Raw genomic sequence first — 24871 nt, 5'->3', positions numbered from 1 at the left:
TGGAGGGTGGCCAGGTGACCCCGCAGGTGTCACAAAGCCTCTCCCACCCTGTGCCACCTCCCGTGCCCCCAGTGCCACCGCGGGAGGCAAAGTGTCCGGCCGGGGGTATCAAAACTAAACTTTACTGGGGGGTGGCGGGACGGGGGACACAGCCACAGGGCCCCCCGTGTCCCCGTGTCCCCGCTCAGGGCGCCGGGGCGGGCGGGCGCCGCTCCTGCAGGGAGAAGGACTGGCTGCGGATGCGCAGGGCCACCTCCTGCGTGCGGAACGTCAGCCCGAAGATGTCCTCGTGGTAGCGGTTCTTGTCCTGCGGGACACGTGTCAGCGCCGGGGCCAGCGCCCCCGTGGTGTCCCCGGGCGTGTCCCCTGCGGGGTGTCCCCGCCCTTACCCTCAGCTCGCTGATGAAGTCCCCGGCCTGCCCCAGGGTCATGTCGCCCTCCTGGGCCAGGATGTGCTGCACGCTCTGCAGCACCTCGGTGGCCATGGTGACGTCCCCGCACACGTACATGTGGCCCCCGAGCTGGCAGAGCACCTGGTGCACCTCGACTGCCAGCTGTGCCCGCAGCACGTCCTGCACATACGTCTGGGGACACACAGGGGTGATGGCGTCCTGCACCCCCCCAACCTGTCCCCAGGTCCCCATCCCCGCCCAGACCCTTTGTGTGCTGTCCTGGTCCTTGTCTGTGTCCCCAGCCCCTCGACTCCATCTCTGGCTTAGTGAGAGACCACCACTCCCTGTCCCCTCCATTTCCATCCTCACCTTGTCCTTGTCCCCATCACACCTCCCTCCCCAGCTCCATGCCCATCCCGGGCTGTCTCCATTCCGTTCCCGTCTCAGTCTCCCCAACATCCCACCCCTGTCCCTGTCACACCTTGGGGGTGCCGGGCTGGCGGGAGAAGGCCGTGAGCACCTGGCTGAGGGCGCCCTGCTCCCGGGCCTGCTCCATCTCCTCACGGTAAATGTGGTCCAGGGCAGACGAGCGGCACCCAAACACCAGCACCATGGGGCCCAGGGGGCCACCTGCAGGGGGACAGCGTCCTCGTGTCCCCACACCCCGTGTCCCTACAGCCCCGCTCACCCCTGTCCTGCAGCCCCCCGTCCCCACATCCCCCATCCCCATGTCCCCACATCCCCAGTCTCCATCCCTGTCCCCACATCCCCATGTCCCCACATCCCCAACCCCTTGCTCACTGTCACCACGTCTCTTGTCCTGCGTCCCAGAGCTGCCATGTCCTTGTGTCCCTGTGCCCGTGTCCCCATGTCCCCATGCCCCTGCATCCTCCCATCCCTGGGTCCCTGTCCTCCCAACCACCAGTCCTGCCATCCCTATGTCACTATTGCTCCATGCCCTTCTCCCTGGTGCCCCATGGCCCCTGTCCCCGGCCCCCAGCCGTGTCCCTGTCCCCGGTCCTCAGCTGCATCCCTGTCCCCGGTCCCCAGCCATGTCCCTGTCCCCACCTCCGGCGCGCAGCAGCTGCAGCCGGTGCTGCCAGAAGCTGCGGAAGGGGGCGACGCCGGTGCCGGGGCCCACGAGGATGCAGGGGGTGTCGGGGGTGGGCGGCAGCCGGAACGAGGGGGCCCTGCGGCAGTCGGGCGTCACTGGGGGGGCCTCGAGCCCAGCCCCTGGTGGGGATGTCGGGAAATGGGGCGGGGGGAGGATGGGGGTGTGGGGGAGGATAGGGAGGGGACGTGTAGGGGAGCAGTTGAGGAGGACAGACAGGGAGGACAGACAGGGGACAGGGATGGCAGGGGACAGGGAGGGCAGGCAGGGGGGTCAGGGAAGGCAGGCAGGGGACAGGGATGACAGACAGGGGACAGGGAGGGCAGGCAGGGGACAGGGATGACAGGGGACAGGGAGGGCAGGCAGGGGACAGGGAGGGCAGGCAGGGGACAGGGATGACAGACAGGCAGGGGTCGAGGAGGGCTGGCAGGGGTCGGGGAGAGCAGGCAGGGGACACGTGCGGCAGGACAGAGATCCTTACCCCCGGATGAAGGCCGGCACTGTGTCCCCCGGCTGCAGCCGCGCCAGCCACGTGGAGCAGACGCCGTAGTGGAGGGGACCCTGCCCGTCTGTGGGGACAAGAGTGGGCTCGTGGGGCTGTGGTGGGGGGCACTCCCAAAGGCAGCCCCTCACAGAGCCCCCCTCACAGGTCTGGCGGATGGGGGACCTGAAGGTGCTCTGGGGACACTGGAGATATTCTGGAAACTCTGGAGGTGCCCTGGAGCCCCTGAAGATGCCCTGGAGGTGCCCCACCGAGCCCGTCCCCGTTCCCGCCCCGCTCACTCTCGCTGTGGTAGGTGACCACGGCCACGGTGAGGTGGATCTCGCCCGGGTGGGCGCTGGGCGCGGAGCTGATGGAGTAGTAGCGGGGCTGGAGCAGCGGGAGCTGGGAGAGCAGCAGCGCGGCCGGCAGAGCCACGGACGGGAACTCGGCCAGCACCTCCGGCAGCGTCGGGCACCGGAACCACTTCCACTCCTCGTACAGCCGCGCGTCCTGCGGGCACAGGGCTGGGACACCGCGGATCCCACACTCGGCCCCCGGGGACCCCCGGCGCCTGGCACCAGACCGAGGGGAGCAGCCCCCAGCCCGGGGTGGAGGGTGGCAGCAGCCCGGTATCCAATGAGGCAGCGGATCAGCATCCCAGTATCCAGGCTGCAAGGTAACTGGTATCCCAGCAGCCAGGTATCGCAGCCAGAGAGGGGGAGTCAGCACCTCAGTGTCCCAGTCAGCATCCCAGTGTCCCAGTCAGTATCTCAGGATCCCAGTCAGCACCCCAGTGTCCCAGTCAGCACCCCAGTGTCCCAGTCAGTATCTCAGGATCCCAGTCAGCACCCCAGTGTCCCAGTCAGCATCCCAGTGTCCCAGTCAGTATCTCAGGATCCCAGTCAGCACCCCAGTGTCCCAGTCAGCACCCCAGTGTCCCAGTCAGTATCTCAGGATCCCAGTCAGCACCCCAGTGTCCCAGTCAGCACCCCAGTGTCCCAGTCAGTATCTCAGGATCCCAGTCAGCACCCCAGTGTCCCAGTCAGCATCCCAGTGTCCCAGTCAGTATCTCAGGATCCCAGACAGCACCCCAGTGTCCCAGTCAGCACCCCAGTATCCCACCCCTCACCGCCCTCACCTGCGCCAGGCGCTGCAGCCGCTCCCGCTCCGCGGGATCCCGCGCCAGCGAGCCCAGGAGCTGCAGGAACTGCGGGGTCGGGGGAGCCGCCACGTCCAGGTAGAAGGTGAGAGCCTGGGTCAGGGTGCAGGGGGGCAGCCGGGTCTGCAGCACCCAGCGGGGCCCGGGGCTGGACCCGCCTGGGGAAGGGGGGGATTGTGGTGCTCAGTTCTGTCCTGTATCCTTCCCAAGGTCCTTCCTCTTTTCCTTCCTCCTCCCACCCCAAGTCCTAGCTTCTTCCTCTGTCCCTTCCCATTCCTTTCCCCAGATCCTTCCCCTGCCCCAACTTCTTCCCTTTCCAGTTCCTCTTCCCAATCCTCAGCCCCTCCCCATCTTCCCCCGGTCCGTAGCGGCGGGACACCCTCCTGTCCCCCTCCGGTACCGCTGGAGTCTGCCCTCCCACCCCGTGCCTCCCCGGTACCGGCGGGGTTCCCCCCAGTCCCCCCGTGCCTCCCCAGTACCGGCGGGGTTCCCCCAGTCTCCCCCCGTGTTCCCCGGTACCGATGGGGTTCCCCCAATCCCCCCGTGCCTCCCCAGTACCGGCGGGGTTCCCCCGAACCCCCCGTGTTCCCTGGTACCGGCGGGGTTCCCCCAATCCCCCCGTGTTCCCCGGTACCGGCGGGGTTCCCCCGATCCCCCCGTGTTCCCCGGTACCGGCGGGGTTCCCCCGAACCCCCCGTGCTCCCCGGTACCGGCGGGGTTCCCCCAATCCCCCCGTGTGCCCCGGTACCGGCGGGGTTCCCCCAGTCTCCCCCCGTGCCTCCCCGGTACCGGTGGGGTTCCCCCAGTCTCCCCCCGTGTTCCCCGGTACCGGTGGGGTTCCCCCGATCCCCCCGTGTTCCCCGGTACCGGCGGGGTTCCCCCGATCCCCCCCGTGTTCCCCGGTACCGGCGGGGTTCCCCCGAACCCCCCGTGTTCCCCGGTACCGGCGGGGTTCCCCCAATCCCCCCGTGTTCCCCGGTACCGGCGGGGTTCCCCCGATCCCCCTCGTGTTCCCCGGTACCGGCGGGGTCCCCATCGCGGCTCTCCAGGCCCAGGGGCTGCTCGGGGGGCGGCGGGTCCTCCACGCGCTCCAGGATGTCCCGCACCAGCTCCTCGCGGTTGGCGGGGAACACGCCCAGGTGGTCCCCGGGCAGGTGCCGCAGCCCGGCCTGCTCCGCGCAGCCCACCCGCACCAGCAGCGTCTGCCGGCTGGGGGGCGACGGCGTCAGCGGGGGGCTCCGGGGAACGAGGGGTCTGGGGTCTTGGGGTGCGAGGGGCACGGGGGGGGGGGTGGAGGAGCAGCGGGGAGGGGGGCCTGGAAGGATGGGACGGGCGAGGGGTCAGCGGGGTGAAGGAGGGGTCAGAGGGGTGGAGCAGGGGTCAGCGGGGTGAAGGAGGGGTCGATGGGGTGAAGGAGGGGTCAGTGGGGTGAATGAGGGATCAATGGGGTGAAGGAGGGATCAATGGGGTGAGGGAGGGATCAATGGGGTGAAGGAGGGGTCAGTGGGGTGAGGGAGGGGTCAGTGGGGTGAGGGAGGGGTCAGTGGGGTGAGGGAGGGATCAGTGAGGTGAGGGAGGAGTCAGCGGGGTGAGGGAGGAGTCAGCGGGGTGAAGGAGGGGTCAATGGGGAACGGGCACACACGGGATGGGGGCACCAGAGGAAACCCGTCCCGGGGGTCCCGGTAGTGGGGATGTCCTGGGGATGTGGCGGGGGACGGGAGATCCCGGCGGTGGGCGGGGTGGCGAGGTGGGGGGTCCCTGTGCGGGGGGATCTCACCTGGACTCCTCGCTCTGCAGGTTCTCCACGGACAGCACCGAGCAGGGGAACACCTGGCGCTTGTGCAGCTGGGACAGCCCTGGGGGGCGCGGGGGGGTCACGGGGGAACTGGGGGCACGGAATGCGTCGGAAGGTACAGGGGGCTGGGGACACGGGGGGCTGAGTGGGACACGGGGAGCTGGGAGGGCACAGAAGGGCACGGGGAGGCTGGGGGCACACGGGGGACACGAGGGGACACACGAGGGGACACACGGGCGACACGAGGGGTCACAGGGACACGTGTAGGGCTGGGGGACATAGGGGGACTGGAGGGACTGGATGGGGGGCTGGGGAGGAACGGGGGTTTGGGGGGACATGGAGCGGGCTGGGGAGCCGGGGTGACAGGCAGGGAGGAACCGAAGGGTCTCGGGGAGGTCACGAGGGGGCTGGAGCACTCCCGGGGGGGCTGGGGGTGGCCCCCCAGAGCTGTGGGATGGGACAGGATCCCACAGGATGCTCGGGGGCTGCTCTGAGGTGTCTCGGGGGGCCACGGGGCAGGTGCCAGTGACAGGCGGGGGGCGACACGGGGAGTCAGGAGGTCCCGCAGGGTTCGGGGGGGTCCCGGAGCAGTCGGTACCGGCCAGGGTCTCGGTGGCCTGGGGCTGTGGCACCAGCCGGTGCCTCTGGCGCTTCCAGCCCTGGGGTGGGGCGAACAGCTCCTCGGCCCCCGCTGCCCCGTCCCCCACGCAGAATGTCTCGCAGGCAGCCTGGGAGTACGGGGGGGGCGGGCGGTTGGTGCCGAGCGGGGGGCTGTGGGTGCCCCCCAGCCCTGGGAGACCAGGTGTGCCGGAGGGCAGAACGGCTCCCGAGGCCCCCCCGTACCTGGAACACCTGGCGTGCCCAGGTGCGGAACGACTCCTCCTGGGCGCACAGCTCGTCGCCCTCGCCCAGGGGCAGCACCCGCTCCCCGCCCAGCTCCTCCAGCCGCGTGTCCACGGCCCGCGCGAAGGCACAGAAGTGGGGGTACGCCCGGGACCCCAACCCGAACACCGCGAACCTGGGGAGAGAGTGGGGGGTGAGGATCCCCGGGGATGTGGGGCTATCCCCGGGACCCCAACCTGAACACCACCAGCCTGGGTGGGGATGCCCTGGGGGGATCCCCAGAGTCAAAGGGGTCAGGCCATGACATGAGGGGGTCACAGTTGGGGTCCTCGGGACCCACCCCCGCAGGGCAGACGGGGCTGGAGCTGCCAGGGCCAGTGTGGGTCCTGGGGCAGGGCAGCGTGCCGGGGCAAGGACCCCCTCCCTGCTCCCGTGGCCATGCCCTCCCTGTGGCCTGGGTACTGCGGGCCCCCCGGCGTGCCCAGGCTGATGGCGTGGGGTCAGCCCCCCACCCCGTGCCCCCCGCCATGGCCTCGGTACCGCAGGGCTCCCAGGGTGCCCGCGCTGTCTGTGTTGCTCAGCTGCCGCCGCTTCTTCTTCCAGGAGGACACAAGCTGGTCAGACTGGGAGACGCTGTTGAACCGCATCTTGTAGCTCCTGGGGGCATGGGGAGGGTGAGGAGGTCAGGGGGGATCCGGTCCCGGCCCCGGCAGGGACCCCCCAGGACCCCTGGTGTGCTCACATGGGCGGCTCCGCCTGGGAGGTGCCGGTGTAGGGCGATGTCATCTCCATCAGTGCCTTGGAGAAGCTCTGTAGGGGGCAGAATGTCACCCCCACATCCTCATCCTCATCCTCATCCCATCTCCTCCCATCTCCATCCCCAACCCCATCCCATCTCCAACTTCAACCTGTCCCATCCTATGCCATCATCATCCTCCCCTTATCCCCATCCTTATCACATCCCCATCCTTATTACATCCCCATCCCATCTTCATTCCATCTCCATCCCCAACGCCATCCCATCTCCAACCCATCCCATCCTATGCCATCATCATCCTCCCCTTATCCCCATCCTTATCACATCCCCATCCCATCCCATCCTTATCACATTCCCATCCCATCCCTACCTCAGCACACTCCGGAGGGTCCCCATTCCCAAATGTGCTGGTGACCACCAAGACCAGGGTCTCATGCTCCAGGGCCACCACGTCATATTCATCCATGCACAGCACCTTCATGGAATTCCAGGATTAGGATCCCCCCACGGAAGTGCCTTTGGCCCTGGGGGGAGGTGGGCGAGGGGACCTGCCCCAGTTCTCCCCTTTTTCCCCAAACCTTGGGGTCGAATGCCCGGCGGAAGAGCTGGCACAGATTCCAGGCGTAAGTCCGTGATTTCCCGGTCTCGGTGGCGTAGAGGATGGTGGCCTTGACCCGTCGTGCCATCACGTGTCCCATGAGCTTGGCCGAGATCTTAACAGCGCTGTGGGATCCCCATGGGCTCAGCATGGCATTCCCAGGGATCCCAAAACTCCCATGGGATCCCCAGGGTCACAGGGTTCACCTACTTGGCCACCTCCTTGAAGGTCTTTCTCCGGGTGACAGTGGTGCCTTTGGACACGTACACCTTCCAGGCGTCTGGCTGAGGGGCAGAATGAGGCGGTGGTGGGGCACGGGGGCCATGGGGGGCAGTTGTGGGGCAGAGGGGTTGGGGTCTGTGGGATTGTGGGGCAGAGGGGTTGGGGCGCGAGGGGGATTGGCTGTGGGGCAGAGGGGTTGGGGCTCTGTGGGGCTGAACCCACCTGGTACTGGGATGTGAACTGGAGGTCATGGGGAGCACTGGGGGTCATGTGGGGCTCATGGGGGGCTGGAAGGCCCCCAAAGGGGCTGAGGGAGAGCACCCTCAGCTGGGTGCTGGTGGTGTCCCAGGGGCTGCTGTGGGGTAGATGCCAGTGGGGGGCGATGCAGAGGGTTGGGGGTCCCGCAGGGATCAGCGATGCCCAGGGCAGGCCCTGGGGGGGCCCGGGGGGGTCAGTGCCCGGTGACCGAGGGTCTCAGTGACCTGGGGCTGCAGCCCTGGAATGGGGGGGCAGAGGGGCTGGGGAGCCACGGAGCAGAATCTGTGGGTCCAACCCCACGCCTGGCAGCGGAAGGGGGCTGTGGGACAGGCTCTGTGGGGCAGGGACCCCACCTGGTAGCGGAAGGTGGGGCTCAGGTGGTAGTTGACCATCTCCTGGTGGAAGACAGGCGTGAGACTGCCCGAGAGGGGGGGCACGATCCAGGCCCAGTCGGCGGGACACCCGCCCCGCGCCCGCCCCTCGGCCGCCAGGTGCTTCATGAAGGACTCGGTGGCCGCGTGGTGGTCCACGATGGTCACCTGGGCCACCTGCGGGGACAGGGAGGCAATGGGAACTTGGGCTACCTGTGGGGATGGGGAGCACAGGGATGTGGGGGTTCCCATGGCCCGGCACCGTGGGGCTCCCAGCACTGGGGGTCCCGGCACTGAGAGTGTTCCTGTAGGGGGGTCCCCGCTGTGGGGAGTTCCCGGCAAGGGGGACCCCAGCAGTGCAGGGGTCCTGGCACTGGGGGTCCCACCTGGAAGCTGTGCAGCACGGCCACGTTCACCTCCACGGCCGCCCGGTCCTTCCAGAGGGAGGAGCTGGTCCCTGTGTCCAGTCCCATGCGCTGGGCCACCTCCTGCGGGGGTCAGCAGGGCAGGGTCGGCCAGGGGGTCCCCGAGGGGTCCTAGTGGTGTCCTCTTTGGGGCACCAGAGGCTCCCAGGGGGTTCTGGAGGAGGTCCCGGGAGTGATCCAAGCATGGTCCTGGTGGGGGTCTCAGGGGGGTTCTGATGAGGGTCCCCAGATGGGCTGAAGAGGGTCCCAGAGTAATCCCAGTGGGGGTCGCCGGGGGACTCTCGGGGGGCCCAGTGTGGGTCCCAAGGGAAATCTTGGGGAGTACCAGGGGGCTCCTAGGGTGGGGTCCTGGAGGAACCCCAGTGGGGTCCCGGGAGTCCTTGTGCAGTCCCAGGGGTCCCTGGGTGATCCCGGGGTCCCCTGTGCGATGCCGGGAGGTCCCTGTGCAGTGCTGGGGGGTCCCAGGGCTGTCCCAGGGGGGGTCCCTGTTCAGACCCGGGGGTCCCTGTGCAATCCCGGAGGTCCCTGTGCAGTGCCGGGGGTCCCAGTTCAGCCCCAGGGGGTGTCCCTGTCCAGTCCCGGGGTTGGTCCCTATGGAGTCCCGGAGGGGGGGGTCCCTATTCAGTCCCGGGGTCCCTGTGCAATCCCGGGGGTCCCCGTTCAGGCCCAGGGCTCACGGGCAGCACGTCGTAGCGGTGGCGGTCGCAGAGGTTGCGGGAGCCGATCTCGGTGCCCATGTACCACCCGTTGAAGGGCGCCGCGGGGAACTCGAGCCCCCCGATCTCCAGCAGCAGGTTGGCCACGGCCGGCAGGGCGTGCCAGCGCAACCCCAGCTCCGAGAACCACTCCAGCCTGGGAGGCATGGGAGGGCTGTGGCCGCGCCCCCGCAGCCCCCAGCGCGGGGACACACCCTCCATCCCTCCTGCACCCCCGTATCCCACCCAAGGAGAGTCAGCGCACCGATAGCTCCGTCAGGGAGAGGATCAGCAGCCCGGTATTCCAGAATCCAGCCCAGGAGGGATCAACAACCCAGCATCCCAGGCCGGGGAGGAGCCAGCATTCCATGTCCCCAGTGGGGTTCCCCAACCTCCATCCCCCAGCCCGTCCCCTCCCCAAACCCTCCCCAGGGGTGACCCGGTGGTATTTCAGCCCCGGTCACTGGGAGAGCCCCGCGGCCCGAGGTGTCCCGGGGCTCACAGCCCCACTCACGTGGGGTGGTGCAGCGGCACCTCCAGGACGAGCTCCGGGGGCAGCGGGAACAGCTCCGGGGACTCGTCGGGGCTCTGCAGCAGCAGCGGCAGTACGTCGAAGCGGCCCCCCCCGGGAGTCCAGCCGTGTTGGATGCAGAGCTGGGGGGGTACAGCGTCAGGGGGGGCCTCCGGGAGGTGTTTGGGGGCACAGGGATTTGGGGGAGATGAAGAGGATGGGGAGGGTGGAGGGGAGATGGAGAGGGGAATGGAGTAGTGTGAGGAGGGAGAAGGAAGAGAGATGAAGCGGGGATGGAGGGCGGCATGGAGGGAGGATTGAGGTGGGGATGGAGAGGGAATAGAGGGGGGACGGGAGGTGCTGAGGGGGGCCTGGGGGCGCAGGGGTGCCCGCACCTCGGTGATGTCCACGTTGGCAGGATCGCCCCGCACGGAGCCGTCGGGCTGCCGGTACCCCGCGTAGCGGATCAGCTGCGGGTTCCAGATGCGGAAATCGCCGCGTCCCGGGGCCCGCGGGGGGAAGATGGTGATGGCCGACCTGGGGGGGGGGGGGGGGGGGGGGGCGGGGAGCGCCGTCAGGACACCCTGCGGCCGCGGGGGGCAGGGGGCGCCGGGGGGATTCTCACCGGATGTTGCCACGGTTGGTGGCGAACTGGATGTGGGAGCAGAGGAGGCTGAACATCTCCCCCAGCCCCGCGCAGTCCCGCGCGTCAAACACCTGCGGGGGGACAGGGTGGGTGTGGGGGACCCTTGCGGCGCGGGCGGGGTGGCAGTCCCCGGGGGGAATCAGCAGGTCAGGAGGTCCTTTGGGGCGGGGGTCCCCAAGGGGATGGTGTGGGGTCTTTGTTGGGGCAGGAGTTCCCTGTGGAACAGGGATTCTGTGAGTCGGGGTCCCCCTGCGGCGGGGGTCCCCGTGCAACAAGTGCAAAGCAGGGTCTCTGTGGGGTGGGGGTCACCAGGGGACACGGGGCATGGCATGAGGGTCCCCGTGGTGTGGGGTGGCCGTGGGGTGTTGGTCCCTGCGGGTACCCGTGAGATGGGGTGGGGTCCCTGTGGGGTGGGTTGGGGTGCCTTTAGTGTTTGGCATCCCCGGCAGTTTGGGGTGTGTGGGTGTCCCCGTGGGCTGCGGTGGGTGAGGGTCGCCCGGGTGGGGCCGCACCTGGAGCTTGTTCCACTGGATGCGGCCGACGCAGCGCGCCGCGTTCCGCCAGGCCTGCTTGGCGCCGAACGCCAGCTCGGGCTCCCGCAGCCGGTACGAGCCCGAGGCCGCGATGTCGGCCGCCACTTCCCGCAGCCTCTGCGTGTGTGCCGGGGAGTTCTCCCTGCGGGGGGACCCTCAGCACCCACAGACACCGGGACCGCCCCCCAGCGCCCCCGGACACTGCCACCCGCGGGGGTAGGGGGGCAAGCAGCCACAGGGGTGCAGGGTGCTCTGGGGCAGGGATGGGGATATGGGGTGTCCCGGGGTATGGGATGTCCCAGGGCAGGGATGAGGATATGGGATGTCCCAAGGCAGGGATGAGGATATGGGATGTACCAGGGCAGGGATGGGGATTTGGCGTGTCCCGGGCAGGGATGGGGGATATGGGTGTACTTTGGGGGAGAGGTGGGGATATGGGGCACCCCAGGGCATGTCGGGAGCTGTGGGGGTACCCTAGTGCAGAAGGGGATGCGGAGTGCTCTGGGCAGTGATGGGGCTGCGGGTACTTTGCGGCAGGGGTGGGGTTTTGGGGTGTCCCAAGAAAGGGATAAGGATATGGATGTGTTTGGGGCCGGGGTGGGGCTGTGGGTTGTCCTGGGGCTGTGGGATGCCTTGGCGCAGGGGAGGTCGAGGCTGTGGGGTGCTCTGGGGTGGAGATGGGGCCGCGGGGTGCCCGCGCCCGCCGTCGGGGTGCCCGTGTCTGTTGTGGGGGTCCCGTCCGCGCTCACCGCCGCAGGGACACGTAGTACTGGGTGATGAAGTCCCGGGCCAGCTCCAGCAGCTCCTCGGGCGGTCGCGTCCCCTCGGGGGTCGGGGCGGGCAGCGGCCGCGGCAGCACCAGCGACCCCAGACAGCGCTGCCCCGAGCAGGGCACCTCCTGCGGGGTCACCAGGTGAGCCCCCCGACTCCCGGGACGGCTGTCCCCGTCCCTGTATCCCCCTCTATACTCTGCCCTGCCCATGTCTGTCCCCCTGGCACCCCGCAAATCCGCACCCCTAGCCCTGCCCCCTTTGCCCCCTCATCTGCCTCCTACCCTGCAGCCCCCCAAAGCGCAAGTCCAGCCTGCACTCCCATCCTTCTGCCGCTATCCCCGCCCTCCCCCCGCCTTTTCACCCCTTCAGCCCCACACCCCACTGCCGTGCCCCCCTCCCCGCGCCCCCCAGCCGCGCCCCGCGCCCCCCGGACCTGCCCCGCCGTGGCGCAGAGCGTGTCGTAGCTGATGCTCCCCGTCTCCCAGTTCTTCAGGCGGGCGAAGCGCGGGGGCTCCGCCGGGGAAGAGGGCGCCGGGCTGGGGAGGGGGCACACGGGACACCCCTGAGACCTGCCCGGGCACGGGGGGCCCAGCCGGGGATCTCGGGGGGCTGGGGGAGAAACGCATTGCACCCTCCCCACTCGCTCCCGCGTCTCTGACACCGGGATCCCCCCGGGTGCGGGTACGTGTCCGAGGGGATGGCGGCACTCGGGCACCGGGTGGAGGGAAGCAACGGGTTAGGGTTGTGGTGGGGACACTGGGGGCGGTCCGGGGGCTTCCCCAACATCTGGGGCTGGCGGGGGGCGGGGGGGTCCCGCGTCTTCGGATCAGCTTCGTGGGGACGGGGCTGGCAGGGAATAGAGGGATGGGGAGGCTCTGAGAGGGGGCAGAGGTTGGGGGGACCGAGCTGGGGGAGATCAGGGGATGGGGGAGCAGGGGATGGGGTCTGAGCTGGGAAGTCAGGGAATGGGAGCTCAAGATACAGGGGCTGAGTTGGAGGGGTCAAGAGTTGAGGGGTCAGAGGATGGAGGGGGCGCGGGGCGTTCCTGGCCCTCGTGTGAGTGGGAACAATGGCCATGAGTCAGACCGGGCTCCGGGCCACATCGGGGGGGGGGACACGCCCCCGTCCCATGCCCGTGCCCTCCGAGCCCCTCCGAGCTGTGGGGTCCCCACGCCTCCGTCCCCACTGGACCCCAGACACCCCTCCCCATATGTCCCCCTGTGCCCCCAGATCCCGTCCGCCCCAGCGCACCCCAGAGGGTCCCGTGGGCTGCTGGGGCCACGCCGTGGGACAGGAGACACTGTCCCCACGCCACAGGAGGTGCGCACAGGGCTCTGCTGCCCGCGGGCTTCTGTTCTGCCCCAGTGCCCCACGCCGGCCACCCCGGCGGGGACACCCCCACGGCGGGGACACCCCCACGGCGGGAACACGTCTCCGGTGGACTCTGGGCACGTGTGAGCGTCCCCGCGAGAGAAAAGGTGGTCCCCGACGAGGCTCGGAGCTGTGGCAGGTGAGTGCTGGTGCTCCGGTGCCCCGTCAGTCCTGTCCACCCCATTCTTCCCCATCCCACCCCGTCTGTCCCACCTGGGCACCCACCTGGGGGGCTCGGTGACAGCGGCGGAGGCGGCGGTGACAGGGGGGTCTTCGGGCACGGGGCCGCGCGGGCGCGAGCAGAGGCCGAGGCCGGGGCAGGCGCGGGGGGCTCCGGGCAGGACCCCCGGCAGGTTCCCCATCGCGGCCCCACTGAGCCGGGAGCGGCCGCTTCCCGCTTCCTACAGCCCGGGGAAGTGGTGACGAGGCCGCGACGCCCCCGCCCCGCGCACAATGGGCACCGCCACCGTCACCGCCACCGCCACCGCCACGCGGCGTGGGACACACCGGGGACCCCCCCGGGGGGCGAACCCAACCTGAGCCCCCCGGGCCCCTGGCATGGGGCCGTGCGGAGGGCACCCAGAGAGGGGGACACGGCACTCACGGCGGGGACGTGGCCTTTGGGGGGGCCTGGGGACACACATGGCACCCGGGTGGGACACAGCACTGGGGAGAACATGGCACTGGGGGGACATACGGCACTGGGGGGCATCCATGGCACCCAGAGGGGGGACACATGGCACGTGGGGGGGGGGAGGGGGGACACACACTGAAGAGGACATGGCACCAACGGGGGACAGGGAACTGGGGGGACATGCGGGGCGCCGGGGGAATACACACATGGCAATGGGGTGGACATGGCACTCTGGGGACACAGCGACGGCACCCAGAGGGAGGGCAGAACACTCCTGGGGGGCACACAGCACTCGGGGGGCCGCGGGGGTGGCAGGGACCCACATCCCGGCCACAGGACACTGTGCTTCCCCCCCCCCCCCCCCCACACCTTTGCTCAGGGCCTTTGGGTGCCTCGGGGGGTTCCCGGGCCGCCCTCAGCCCCCCGGCGGTGGGGCGGATGTCCGGCGGGACCCCCCCATTTCCCGCTGCTTCCACCCAGTTCCGGCCATTGACGCGCCGGGCGCTCCTGGGGACCCCCGGGGAGCACCCCGGTGGGGGGGGCATGCAGGGGGAGCGCACCCCGCCACCCTCCCCGGGGCGTACCCTGGGAGTTGGGGGTTCACCCCAGCTGTCGGCGGAGAGGGTCACCCCCTACGGTGCCCCCGGAGTGGGGCGGGGGTCGCAGGGCTGGGAGTCCGGGGCGGGGGTGCTGTTGGGGTGCGGGGGGGGTGGGTCTCTGGGGAGTGCCGGGTCCCCGGGGTCCCGGCGGGTGAGTGCCTCCGGAGGTTCGAGGTGGGGCTCAGCCTGCAGTTCACGCAGCGACGGGAAACCGCGCCCGGTGCCGGCTCGGCGGTTCCTTCCTGCGGGGGGAGAGCGGGGCGGGGGCAACCGGGCGGCGCGGGGCGGGACCGGGGCATCGCACGGGGGGCAAGGCCGAGACCCCCGGGGGGACACGGAGTGGGGTTCGATCGCCCCGTCTCGGGGGGTCCCGGGTTGCCTCCCCCGCCCCGGGGTGTTCCCCGCCCCCACGCGCCGTGGGGCGGGACAGACCTGTACGTCACGACGGAGCCCCCCCCCCCCCCGATTGTCCGCCCTGCCCGGGGGCGGGACTCGGCCACGGGGCAGGCGGGGGATGATGAGGGTCAGGCCTCGATCCCCCCTTAGCTCCCCCCCCCCCACAGCCCCTCCAAATCCACAGCCACCCCTGTCCCACGGCCTCCTCCGGCCCCACAGACCCCCCGCCCCGCGGGCCTCCCCCACCCCACAGCCCCCCGGCCGGCTGGGCCGAGGTCCGGTTGGTCGGGTCCGGCCGTTCACATCTGGTCGGATCTGATCGATCTGGTTAGTCCATTTGTGTCCGGTCAGTCCATTTGTGTCCGGTCAGTCCATTTGTGTCCGGTCGTTCCCTGTGGGTCCGGTCGTTCCATGTAGGTCCGGTCGGTCCATGTGGGTCCGGTCCTGCCCAGTGGATCCATCCATGTCCTTGGTGCCCGTTTAGGTCGGTTCGTGTTCGCCCGCGGCCCTTCAAAGCCGCTTGGAGCCGGTCGGTCCGGTCGGTCTGGTCGGGCCCGCTCGGATCTGCTCGGGCCCGGTTGGCGGAGTATGTCCGGCCGGACCAGCTGGTTCAGTCGGTCCGTTCGGGGCCGGTCGGGGCCGGTCGGGGCCGGCCTCTCCGGTCGGTGGCTGCGGCCGCGGCCCCGCGGCGGGTCCGGGGCCGGCGCCATTTTCAGCACCTGGGACAGAGACCGGGAGTGGCCGGGGCAGAGTCAGGCTGGGGCCGGGACCGGGACCAGGACCGGACTGACACGGCGCTGGACCGGCACTGGGACCGGGCTGGGACTGGGACCGGACTGGGACAGCGCTGGTCCGGCACCGAGACTGGGACTGGACTGGGACGGCGCTGAACCAGCACTGGGACAGGGACCGGACTGGGACGGCGCTGAACCAGCACTGGGACTGGGACCGGACTGGGACTTGGGGCTGGACCGGGCTCTGACCACCACTGACAACAGGGCTGCAAGAGAACTGGGACTGGGTTGGGCTGAAGTGGGACTGGGATCGGCACTGGGACCAGAACCATGGCTGGGAGTGGGATTGTTCTGGACTGGGACAGCGCTGAGACCCTGACTGGACTGGGACTGACCTTTGATTGTGACTGGGACCACGACTGGGCCAGATATGGACCGGGAGTGGATTTTGCAATTTTGGGTTGCATTGGACTGCCCTGGAAGTGGACTGGGACTGGAATTTGAACTGGGACCAGGACTTGGACTGGAACTGGTATTTGGACTGGATGGAGATTAGTACTGGGACCAGACTGGACTGAGATTGGACTGGAAAGGGGACTGGGATTAGGATTTAACTGGGACTGTGACTAGATTGGGACTGAGACCACAGCTGGACAGGACAGGGACTAGATGAGGTCTGGGCTGAGATTGGGACAGGAACTAGAACTCTGATGGAGACTAGAATTACGATTGGATAGAGATTAGGATTAGATTGGGATCGGGCCAAGAACAAGGACTGGTCTGGGACTGGTACTGGGGCTGATACTGGAACTAGACTGGGCAGAGGATTAGGCTGGGCCAGGATGGCATGACTGAGGCTGGGAGGCTCCTATCGGGGCCCAGCTGGGGCTGTGCCTGGAAGCTTTGCTGCTGCCCCACACGGCCCCGTGTTCCCGTGTCCCTGTGTCCCACTGTCCCTGCATCTCAGTGCCCTGGTGCCATGGCGTCCGACTGTACTTTATTTTGGTGTCTTGGCGTCTCAGCGTCCCCATGCCCCTGTGTCCCAGTGTCCCGGTGTCCTGGTAACCCAGTGTCCCCATGTCCCCATGTCCTCATGTCCAGGTGTCCTCGTGTCCCGGTGTCCCCACATCCCCAATGTTCCTGTGTTCCCGCATCCTGGTGTCCCCATGTCTTCATGTCCCCGTGTCCCTGTGTCCCCGTGTCCCACCGGTCCGGTTGTGCGGCCTCGCTGCCAAGGGGGGCTGGCACCGGGGTGTCCCCCCGGGTGTCGGGGGGGGGGGGTGGGGGCGGGAGTGTAGCGGGGATTCGGGGAGGGGGCGTGGCTCGGCTGCCAATGGGCGTGGCCGGGGGCGTGTCCGGGGCGGGGCGGGGCCGAGGGGCCCGCTGGGCGCCCCCGGGCGGGGCGGGGCGGGGGTCCCCGGGGCCCCCCCGGCCATTGGCTGCGCCCGCGCTGGCCCCGCCCCGGGCCCCGCTGTCAACACGCAGCGCCCGCCGCGCCCGCCGGGCCGAGCCGAGCGCTCCGACCCGCCCGAGCCCAGCCCAACCGAGCCGAACCGAGCCGAACCCGGCCCGGCCAGCCTCGGCCGGGCCGCGCCCGCCCGAGCCCAGCCGAACGGGGCCGGGCCGAGCCCAGCCCGGCCGAACCCAGTGCAGCCGAGCCCAGCCGAACCCAGCCCAGCCGAACCGCTCCGAACCCAGCCGAGCCCGCCCCAGCTCAGCCGAACCGGGCCGGGCCGAGCGCACCCAGCCGACCCGAACCGAACCGAGCCGAACCGAAGCGGGCCGAGCCCCGCGGGACCGAACCGGCCGAGCCCAGCCGAGCCCAGCTCAGCCCAGCCGTTCCGAACGGAGCCGAACCGTTCCGACCTGTTCCGAGCGGCGCCGAGCGCGCGGGGCGGGGGCTCGGTCCCCCCCGGCCGCTCCGTGACTAAATAAGGCCGATGGCGCGGCGCGCACCGGGCGGGTAGAGCGGGGGGGCTCGGCCCCGCCGCCCCCCTCCGGCTGCCCGCCCCGGACCCCCCCGGCCCCGCAGCACCGCACCGGGGCGGGCGGGGTCCGGCCCCGGGCGGGGGAGGCCCCCCCGGCCCCCGGGCCCCCCCGGAGCGGCGCCGTCCTTGGCTCAAGGGCAGCGGGACCCCCCGCGGCGCGGGGCCCCCCCCCCCGGCCCCGGCCCCCCCGCCCCGGCCGGCGCTGCCCATGGGCCCGGCACGATGCCGGTGCGGCGGGGGCACGTCGCCCCCCAGAACACCTTCCTGGACACCATCATCCGCAAGTTCGAGGGGCAGAGTGAGTGCGGGGCACCGGGGGCGGGGGGAGCCGGGGGGCCCGAGGGGGAGCCCCGCGGGGGAAGCGCCCGGGGAGGGGATTGGCGGACACCGGGGGACACCGGGGAGCACCAGGTGTGGAAGGGAGCGAGGGGACTCTGGCCCTGGGTGGGTTTGGGGTGATGGGGACAAGCCCAGCTGGGGAGGGGCACCGCCTGCCCCAGCAGCCCCCAGCAGCCCCAGCCCCGGGTGAGTTTGGGGTGACAGGGACAAGCCCAGCTGGAGGGACGCTGCTCACCCTGGCGTCCGGGAGTCCCCAGCTTGAGGTGGGGTTGGGGTGATGGGGACAAGCCTGGTTGGTGGGGAGTTACTGCCCACCCTGCCCTCCAGCAGCCCCCGGCCCTGGGGTGCCAGATCAGGGGCTTCCCCACAGTCCCCGAGGTGTGGAGCCCCCACCACCAGCTCAGGCTGCTGCGGGACTGGGGGTCCTATGTTCCCCCCACCTCTGGTGCAGGGAGACCTGGCAGGGTGGGGTTCTTGGGGGGCTAAAAAGTCTGGGGGTTCCCAGCACCTTTCTGGGATCAGGCCCTGAGCATCCCCCAGACTGGAGACAGGGCAAGGATGTGGGGGAACACTGCCCGTGGATCCGGCTGGGGAGTGTCACCCTGCTGGGGGACAGGCTGGGGGTTGGGGGGTCTGGCCTGGCTGAGCCACTGCCATCAGGGTGTGGTTTGGGGGGGTCCCAGGGTCCCTATGGTAGCAGTGTGGTGATGAGTCCCTGCACTGTTTGGGTCCCAGAGTCCCTGCTGCTGTGGGGTCCCTGTGAGGTGTCCGCAGTGGTTGGATCCCTGCTGCTGTGAGGTCCCTGTCATGATGAGGTCCCTGCAGTGCTGGGAGCCCCTGGGTCCCCGTGGTTACGGGGTCCCTGTGACAGTGGGATCCCAACACTTCTGGGGTTCCCATGGCGGTGGTGCCACCAGCTTAGGGGGTCCCTGGGGAGCGAGCGGGATGACTCATGAAGTGCTTGTGCCTGGGAAAGCCTGAGCCGTGGATGGATGGATGGATGGATGGATGGGTGGATGGATGGATGGGTGGATGGAGAGGAGCTCCCTGTGGGCTGCCAGGCCAGGGCTGCTCTGGCCTGACCCACCTGTCCCCTGTCCCGCCAGGCCGCAAGTTTATCATCGGGAACGCGCGTGTGGAGAACTGCGCCGTGATCTACTGCAACGAGGGGTTCTGCCGGCTCTGCGGGTACTCGCGGGCCGAGGTGATGCAGCAGCCCAGCACCTGCGACTTCCTGCACGGGCCCCGCACACAGCGCCGCGCCGCCGCGCAGATCGCCCAGGCCCTGCTGGGCGCTGAGGAGCGCAAGGTGGAGATCTGCTTCTACCGCAAGGATGGTACGGACCCCGCGGGGCGGGCGGGGACGGCAGGGCACAGGGGGACAGACAGGGACAGGATAGCAGCACGAGGTGGAGAGCAGCTTCTACCGCAAGGATGGTACTGACCCCCCTGGGAGGACTGGGCTGGGGACAGGGGGACAGCGGGCACAGGGACAGACCTGGGTGGCAGGAGTTGTTGGCTCCAAGTTGGGAACCCGAGGGGCTCTGACCCCCCTGAGGGTTCTCAGTGCTCTCCAGCGCCACGGTGGCTCCCAGCAGGGTGGCAGCCTGGCTCTGGTGGCTCCACACAGGCACTGTCACCCTGTGAGTCCTCAACCCTTCCCGGTGCCGTGAGGGGCCCCAGGGAGCCATGTGGCGGGTCCAGGATTGTGGGGTGCAGCGATCCACCGCAGAGGGTGATGGCGGATGCAGGGGTGCTGTGTCACCTGGAGCAAGGACGAGGGAGGAGTGGGCTGAGCTGGCACCGGGTGTCACAGCGCTGCCATCCCTGTGTGGGGGCTGTGCAATAACCGGGCGGGTGACATCCCAGGGGTCCCTGTGCGGGCAGTGGGAGCTGTGCCCCACAGAGCTGCCTCCCCGCCTTGGTGGTGCTGGTGCTTCCCCTCACCGTGGCCCCGTGCCAGTGCCAGGTGTCCCGGCTGTCACCACAGCTGTCCCAGCTCTGGGCACACGGCCCCGGTTCCGGTGCTGGAGTAAACAAAGCCGGTGCCAGCTGCCGGCGTGGCCACAGCTCAGCACAGAGCCACCGTGGCCCCGGGAGCCCTGGAGGTGGGCCGGGGCCGGGGCCACCACTGCTGGCCCTGGGAGCCTCGTCCTGCTGCTGTGGCCCTGCCTGGCCCGCCCCCGTGCCCTTGGGACTGTGCTGTGGGGCACAGGGGGACACGGGTGCCCCCCTGGAGCCTGTGTTGAGCCCTCCTTAGGGGGACACTGATCAGCTGCCGGGGGCCACCGGCTGTGCCAGGGGGGCGGGGGAAATGGGGCTCCTGCCTGGAGCCTTCCCTGGGTCCCTAGAGACCCCCAGCTGTGCCCCCCGAGCAGCGTGGGGGCCTCAGCCCTTACCAGCCCTTGAGTGCTGCCAGGGAGGGGTGGCACAGGGGGTTCCCAGATGTGCTGAGGGGTCCCAGCCTCTGCCAGCCCTTGGGAGCTCCTGTGGGGCCCATGGGGAAGTGAGATGAGGCCTCTGGGGGTGCTCTGGGACCCCCCCACTGGGACAGGGGCAGTCCACGGGGACCGGCTGTCCCTTGGGACAGGGGGTGGCACCCTTGGCAGTGAGTTTGGGGTGTCCTGGATCTGGGGTGTCCTGTTCCCACTGACGGGCCCCTTGCTGCGCTGGGTGCTGGCCCTGGGGGCCGCCGTGGTGCCACCATGGCTGTCTCCTCCCCACACCACCATGCTGGTGCTACCAGCCGCTGTGTGCCCGGCACGGAGGGTGATGGGGGGTTCCACTCACTGCCCTGGGACCCCCCAGGCGCTGTGGGGCAGGGACCAGGCTGCCAGTGGCTCCGGCATTCCCAGCGCTCCGGTGTCACTGCCGTGCCACTGGCGCCCTTGGGATCGTGTTATGGTGCCGCCCGCTCCCCGGCAGTCCCCACCCCGAGCCCCCGGTGTGTCCCAGTCCCCGGTGCCGTGTCCTGATCCCTGGAGCCGCGGTGGAGCCGCGGTGCAGCCGTGGAGCCGCCGCGTCGCCGCCGCTGCTGCAGCCATTTGTCTTTGCGACGTGTTGTTTATGGTGCTGGGGACGCGGGGAGGTCACGGCGCCCCTGGGGCACCTGTGTCCCCGCAGGGACACCTCGGGGACCCCAGGCCGGGTGGGGGACAGGGAGGGGCCCCCAGTCGCTGCCGTGGGCTTTGGGGTCCCCCTGTGCATGGCCCCCGGTGTTGGTGCAGGGCGGGAGCACCAAGGGCCACATCGGGGCCTTGTCACTTCGACACCGCGGGCTGTGGGGGTCCCCCGGTGCCAGAGGGGTGTCCCCAGCCTGGCTGCAAGCCTGGGGGTGCCGCGGTGTGGGTCCCAGGGCAGTGGGTGCAGGGGGGGGGGGGGCAGGGGGGTCCCTCTGCTTCGGGGGTCCCGGTGCCCCCCTGGCAGTCACGGGGAGCGGGTGCTGGGGGTGCAGTGTGGGGGTGCGGGGGGGATTTGGGGCACAGCTCTGGAGGTGGGAGGTGGACTTAGGGTGAGGGGGGCGAGGGGGCGGGTCCCGTTGCAGTGCAGGGTGCACCTCTGGGTGCCCCCATCGCCCCCGCCCCAGGGGTGCCCCCATTCCTTCTGCCGTCGCCTGCACCCCCGGGGTCCCCCCATCGCCCCCGGCCCGGGACCAGCCCCCACCGGGCGGCTGGACCGGGAGCGCCGGAGCTCTCGGCCCGGGGGCCTCAGGATTCCCGCGGGGGCGGATGAAGCCGGCGGGGACGGTGGCCACGTGTCGGTGACACTAATCCCCTGCCGGCGGTGGCTCGGCGAGGACCCCGCGGTAGCCTGGGGCCACCCTGTGCCGCACCGTGCTGGCCCCCGGCCCGCGGCCCCGCCGTGAGCCGGGGAATCCCCCCGCCGCGGGCACGGGAACGGGGACGGTGCCAGCTGGCATCCGCCGTGCCAGGCTGCCGGGCCCCGCGCCAGCCGGGGGGACACCGCCGGGGGGGACTCGGGGCTTCGGCGTCACCCACGTGTCCCCCTGGCGTCATCGATGTGTGTCCCCCCCGGGTCCCCTTAGGGTGAGGGGTGCCGGGGGGGAGCAGAGTGCCCCCCCCCATCGCCCAGAGGTTGCCCCGGGCTGCCGTGACCACCCCCAGTTCCCCCCGCCCCAGCTGTGGCACCGGATTAACGCCACAGCTGCTAACGAGTTCTGAGCGGCTTAACCCTGCCCGGCACCCCTGGAGCCCCCCGGGGCCCCCCTGGCCCCGCTGCCCACGCACTGACATGCCCACGACGTTTGGGGGGAGAAAGGGGACACCCCCACCCTTCCGTGCCTCAGTTTCCCCCTGTGGCGCAGCTGCAGTGGGGCTGTCTGGTGGGGTCAGGGTTGGGGGGCAGGAGTGGGGGGACAGGAGGGGGCATCCCCAGGAGGGGGTCCCTAGCAGGGTTTGGGGGAGGAGGGGGTGCCCGGGAGGGACTGGGGCAGTGTCTCCCAGGATGTTTGGGGGTGCCCTCCCGGGTCGGGCTGCCGTTCCCCCATGTCACTGACCCCCGCTCCCCGCAGGCAGCTCCTTCCCGTGCCTGGTGGACGTGGTGCCGGTGAAGAACGAGGATGGCACCGTCATCATGTTCATCCTCAACTTCGAGGCCGTGAGGGAGCCTGAGCCCGGGGAGGCCCCGACCCCCAGCACCAACCACTGGGTCACCCCGGCCCCCTGGGGCCCTGCAGGTATGGGGGGACAGGGACACCAGTTCACCCCCAGGTGTGGGGGGACGGGGACACTGGGTCACACCCTCCTCCTGGGTTCCTGCAGGGGGAACGGGGTCAGTGCCACGGGGCTGGTGTCAGCCCATGTCCTGCTGACCCCATGTCCCCGGTGTTGCTGTAGGGCACACGGGGAGGGTGGGCAGCACCGTGGGGATGGGGTCACACCCTGCCCCCGACCCCAACCCTGACTCCCAGCACGCAGCCGCTCCCTGTGGCTGAGGCAGCACCGCGGTGGGGATTTGGAGCTGGAACCCGGCCCCAAGCCCAGCCCTGACTCCCGCGCTGTGCTCCCCCAGGACGCAGCCGGTCCCTGCGCCTGAAGCTGCTGGCGCTCACGGGCAGCCGCCAGTCGCTGCCCCCCGAGCCCCCGGAGCCACCGGACGTGGTGGTCGTGGACCCAGGGGTGATGGACCCGCTGGCCGTGGACCTGGCCCTGCCTGCCAGCGACTCGGGCCCCGAGGACGCCTCGTCCTCGCTGGAGCCCGGCGCTGGGGACCGTCCCGAGGACGAGGCGGCGCTGATGGGGGACCCTGAACCGCCGGTGACGCAGTCGTCCCCGCGGGCCGAGCGCCTGGCGCTGGCCTTCGCCAACCACAGCCTGGCCAGGAGCCGCTCCCGGGAGCGCCGGTCCCGGGAGAGCCTCCGCAGCCTGCGCCGGGCGTCGTCCGTCGATGACATCGAGGCCATGAAGGGGGACGGGGACAAGCGCTGCCACAGCCACCACGGCAGCGCCAGCGCCGGCCTGCACCGCGGCTCCAGCACCGGTACGGCCGTGCGGGCACGGGGACAGCCACCAGGGCTGGGGACAGCGGGGCGGCCGCAGCCAGAGACCCCAGTGACCCCCATCCCACTGCCCCGCAGCAGCGCCCGGGGCTGGCGGGGACCGGGGATCCCCCCCCCCCACCACCAAGACCCTCCTGGCCCATCCTGCAGCCCCCTCAGCCACACCGAGCCATGAGCCACGGTGTGGAATCACCCTGGGAATCACCTCGGGACTCACCTCGTTGGCCCCAGAGCTCGTTAAGCGCATTAAGATAAGGGACAATTACTCTAATGATATTAAAGGTAACTGAGAGCAGCTCTGCAGGTCCCGGGGGGCCGGTGGCACACAGCTGGGGGCCCCTCCCTGCCCTGGGGCTCCGCATTCCCTTTACCTGCTGTGGGCCCCAAACCCTGGGAGCTGTGGGATCCCCCCGGGGACCGTGGGAGCCCTGCCGCAGGAGCCTTGGGAAGCTGCGGGACCTGCCCTGGGGGTGCGGGGTCTGTGAGCCCCGGTGGCAGTCCCCCGGCCATGGGACAGTGGTGACGGTGCTGGTGTGTCCCCGCAGGCGCGGTGGCCGCGGTGCGCAGTGCGCTGCTCAACTCCACGTCGGACTCGGACCTGGCGCGGTTCCGGGCCATCGGCCGCATCCCCCAGATCACCCTCAACTTCATGGACCTGCAGCCGGGGGGGCTCCTGGCCCCGCCGCCGGCCCCCCGCCCCATCATCGCTCCCACCAAACTGCGCGACCGCACCCACAACGTCACCGAGAAGGTCACACAGGTGAGGCCCGGGCGGGGACGTGGGGGGGGCAGGTGACACAGGTGAGACCCCGGGGGCTGTGGAGGGCCCCCCGGGGTTGGGTGGTGCTGGGCTGACGGCGTGGTGCTGGAGGTGTGACTGGTGGTGCCCAGGTGGTGGCAGAGGTGGCTGGGTTGTACCGAGGCATCCGGACAATTTCAGTGATGATGTGGCCGGGCTGTGCCAAGGTGGCCGAGCGGTGACAAAGTGTCCGAGCAGTGACAAGATGTCCAGGCAGTGCTGGAGGGGATGTACAGTGCTGGAGGTGGCCGAGTGGTGCCAAAGTGTCCGGGTGATGCCAGAAGTGTCCAGGTGATGCCAAAGCGACCCAGTGGCGCTGGAGGCAGCTGGGCAGTGCCAGGGTGGCTCGGTGGTGCTGGGGGGTCTGCCCCAAGCTGGCCGGGCGGTTGTGACCGCGGTGTTCTGGTGCGGTGGGTGCCGTGGCCGGGGGCAGTTGGGTCCGGGATAGTCCCCGCGGGGCAGACACCCGCTGGTGCCGCGGTCCCCCTCACCCCGGTGCCGTGCCTGCCGGGTGCCTGGCACTGGCGGCGGCCGCTAATCCGCGGCCCGTTGTGTAACCGCCATCTGCCGCGGGAGCAGGAGGCGCCGCTTAATTACACCCTGGCTTCCCTCCGCTAATGATCCGGGGGGGTCGGCGGCTCCGGGTATCCCCGGGGGGCTGCGCGGGATGGGGGGGACCCGCTGTCGGTCCCGCCCCGCGGTGTCCCCGAGCCTCCCGCGCAGCCCCGGCCGGGGCTGTCCCCGGGGTCCCCGGCAGCTGGCGGGGGACGGAGCAGCCCCGGCGCATCTGCCCGACCCCCTCGGGGTCCCCCGGCCCCGCACCTGCCCGCACACGTGAGGGAGCCCCGTGGGGAGCTCCTGGCCCAGCTGCCGGGGCTGCGGACGCTCCCCGCGCTGGGCCTGGGGCGGCCGCAGGGCCC

At 70.4% G+C, this 24871-nt stretch overlaps 2 protein-coding genes across 2 annotated transcripts; one reads left to right on the top strand and one right to left on the bottom strand.

Annotated features, from left to right (window-relative positions):
* Nucleotides 1-108: 108 nt before the first annotated feature.
* On the bottom strand, nucleotides 109-13339 carry NOS3 (nitric oxide synthase 3). Its single transcript, XM_066202429.1, has 26 exons — nucleotides 13170-13339; nucleotides 12007-12109; nucleotides 11550-11698; nucleotides 10780-10942; nucleotides 10247-10338; nucleotides 10017-10158; nucleotides 9625-9764; nucleotides 9093-9267; nucleotides 8377-8478; nucleotides 7973-8167; nucleotides 7350-7423; nucleotides 7120-7264; nucleotides 6912-7016; nucleotides 6527-6594; nucleotides 6325-6441; nucleotides 5785-5959; nucleotides 5540-5669; nucleotides 4924-5002; nucleotides 4168-4355; nucleotides 3126-3304; nucleotides 2287-2497; nucleotides 1985-2072; nucleotides 1461-1582; nucleotides 874-1022; nucleotides 390-584; nucleotides 109-307 (listed from the first exon to the last, which is right to left on the bottom strand). The coding sequence occupies exons 1-26, from the start codon at nucleotides 13304-13306 to the stop codon at nucleotides 185-187; spliced, it is 3546 nt and encodes a 1181-aa protein (XP_066058526.1). The 5' UTR covers nucleotides 13307-13339; the 3' UTR covers nucleotides 109-184.
* A 3923-nt stretch (nucleotides 13340-17262) lies between these two features.
* KCNH2 (potassium voltage-gated channel subfamily H member 2) lies at nucleotides 17263-24133 on the top strand. The gene is made up of 6 exons (XM_066194217.1): nucleotides 17263-17593; nucleotides 18741-18971; nucleotides 22166-22330; nucleotides 22666-23133; nucleotides 23698-23912; nucleotides 24044-24133. Exons 1-6 carry the CDS (start codon nucleotides 17518-17520, stop codon nucleotides 24131-24133), a joined length of 1245 nt encoding a protein of 414 aa, XP_066050314.1. The 5' UTR covers nucleotides 17263-17517.
* Nucleotides 24134-24871: the final 738 nt, after the last annotated feature.

Source organism: Chamaea fasciata, unplaced genomic scaffold, assembly GCF_029207755.1.
Source record: "Chamaea fasciata isolate MVZ Bird 193981 ecotype frontalis unplaced genomic scaffold, bChaFas1.0.hap1 SCAF_1, whole genome shotgun sequence".
NCBI classification, from domain to species: Eukaryota; Metazoa; Chordata; class Aves; order Passeriformes; family Sylviidae; genus Chamaea; species Chamaea fasciata.
The sequence above is the reverse complement of the archived record's forward strand: the minus strand, read 5'-3'. Positions and strand labels throughout refer to the sequence as shown.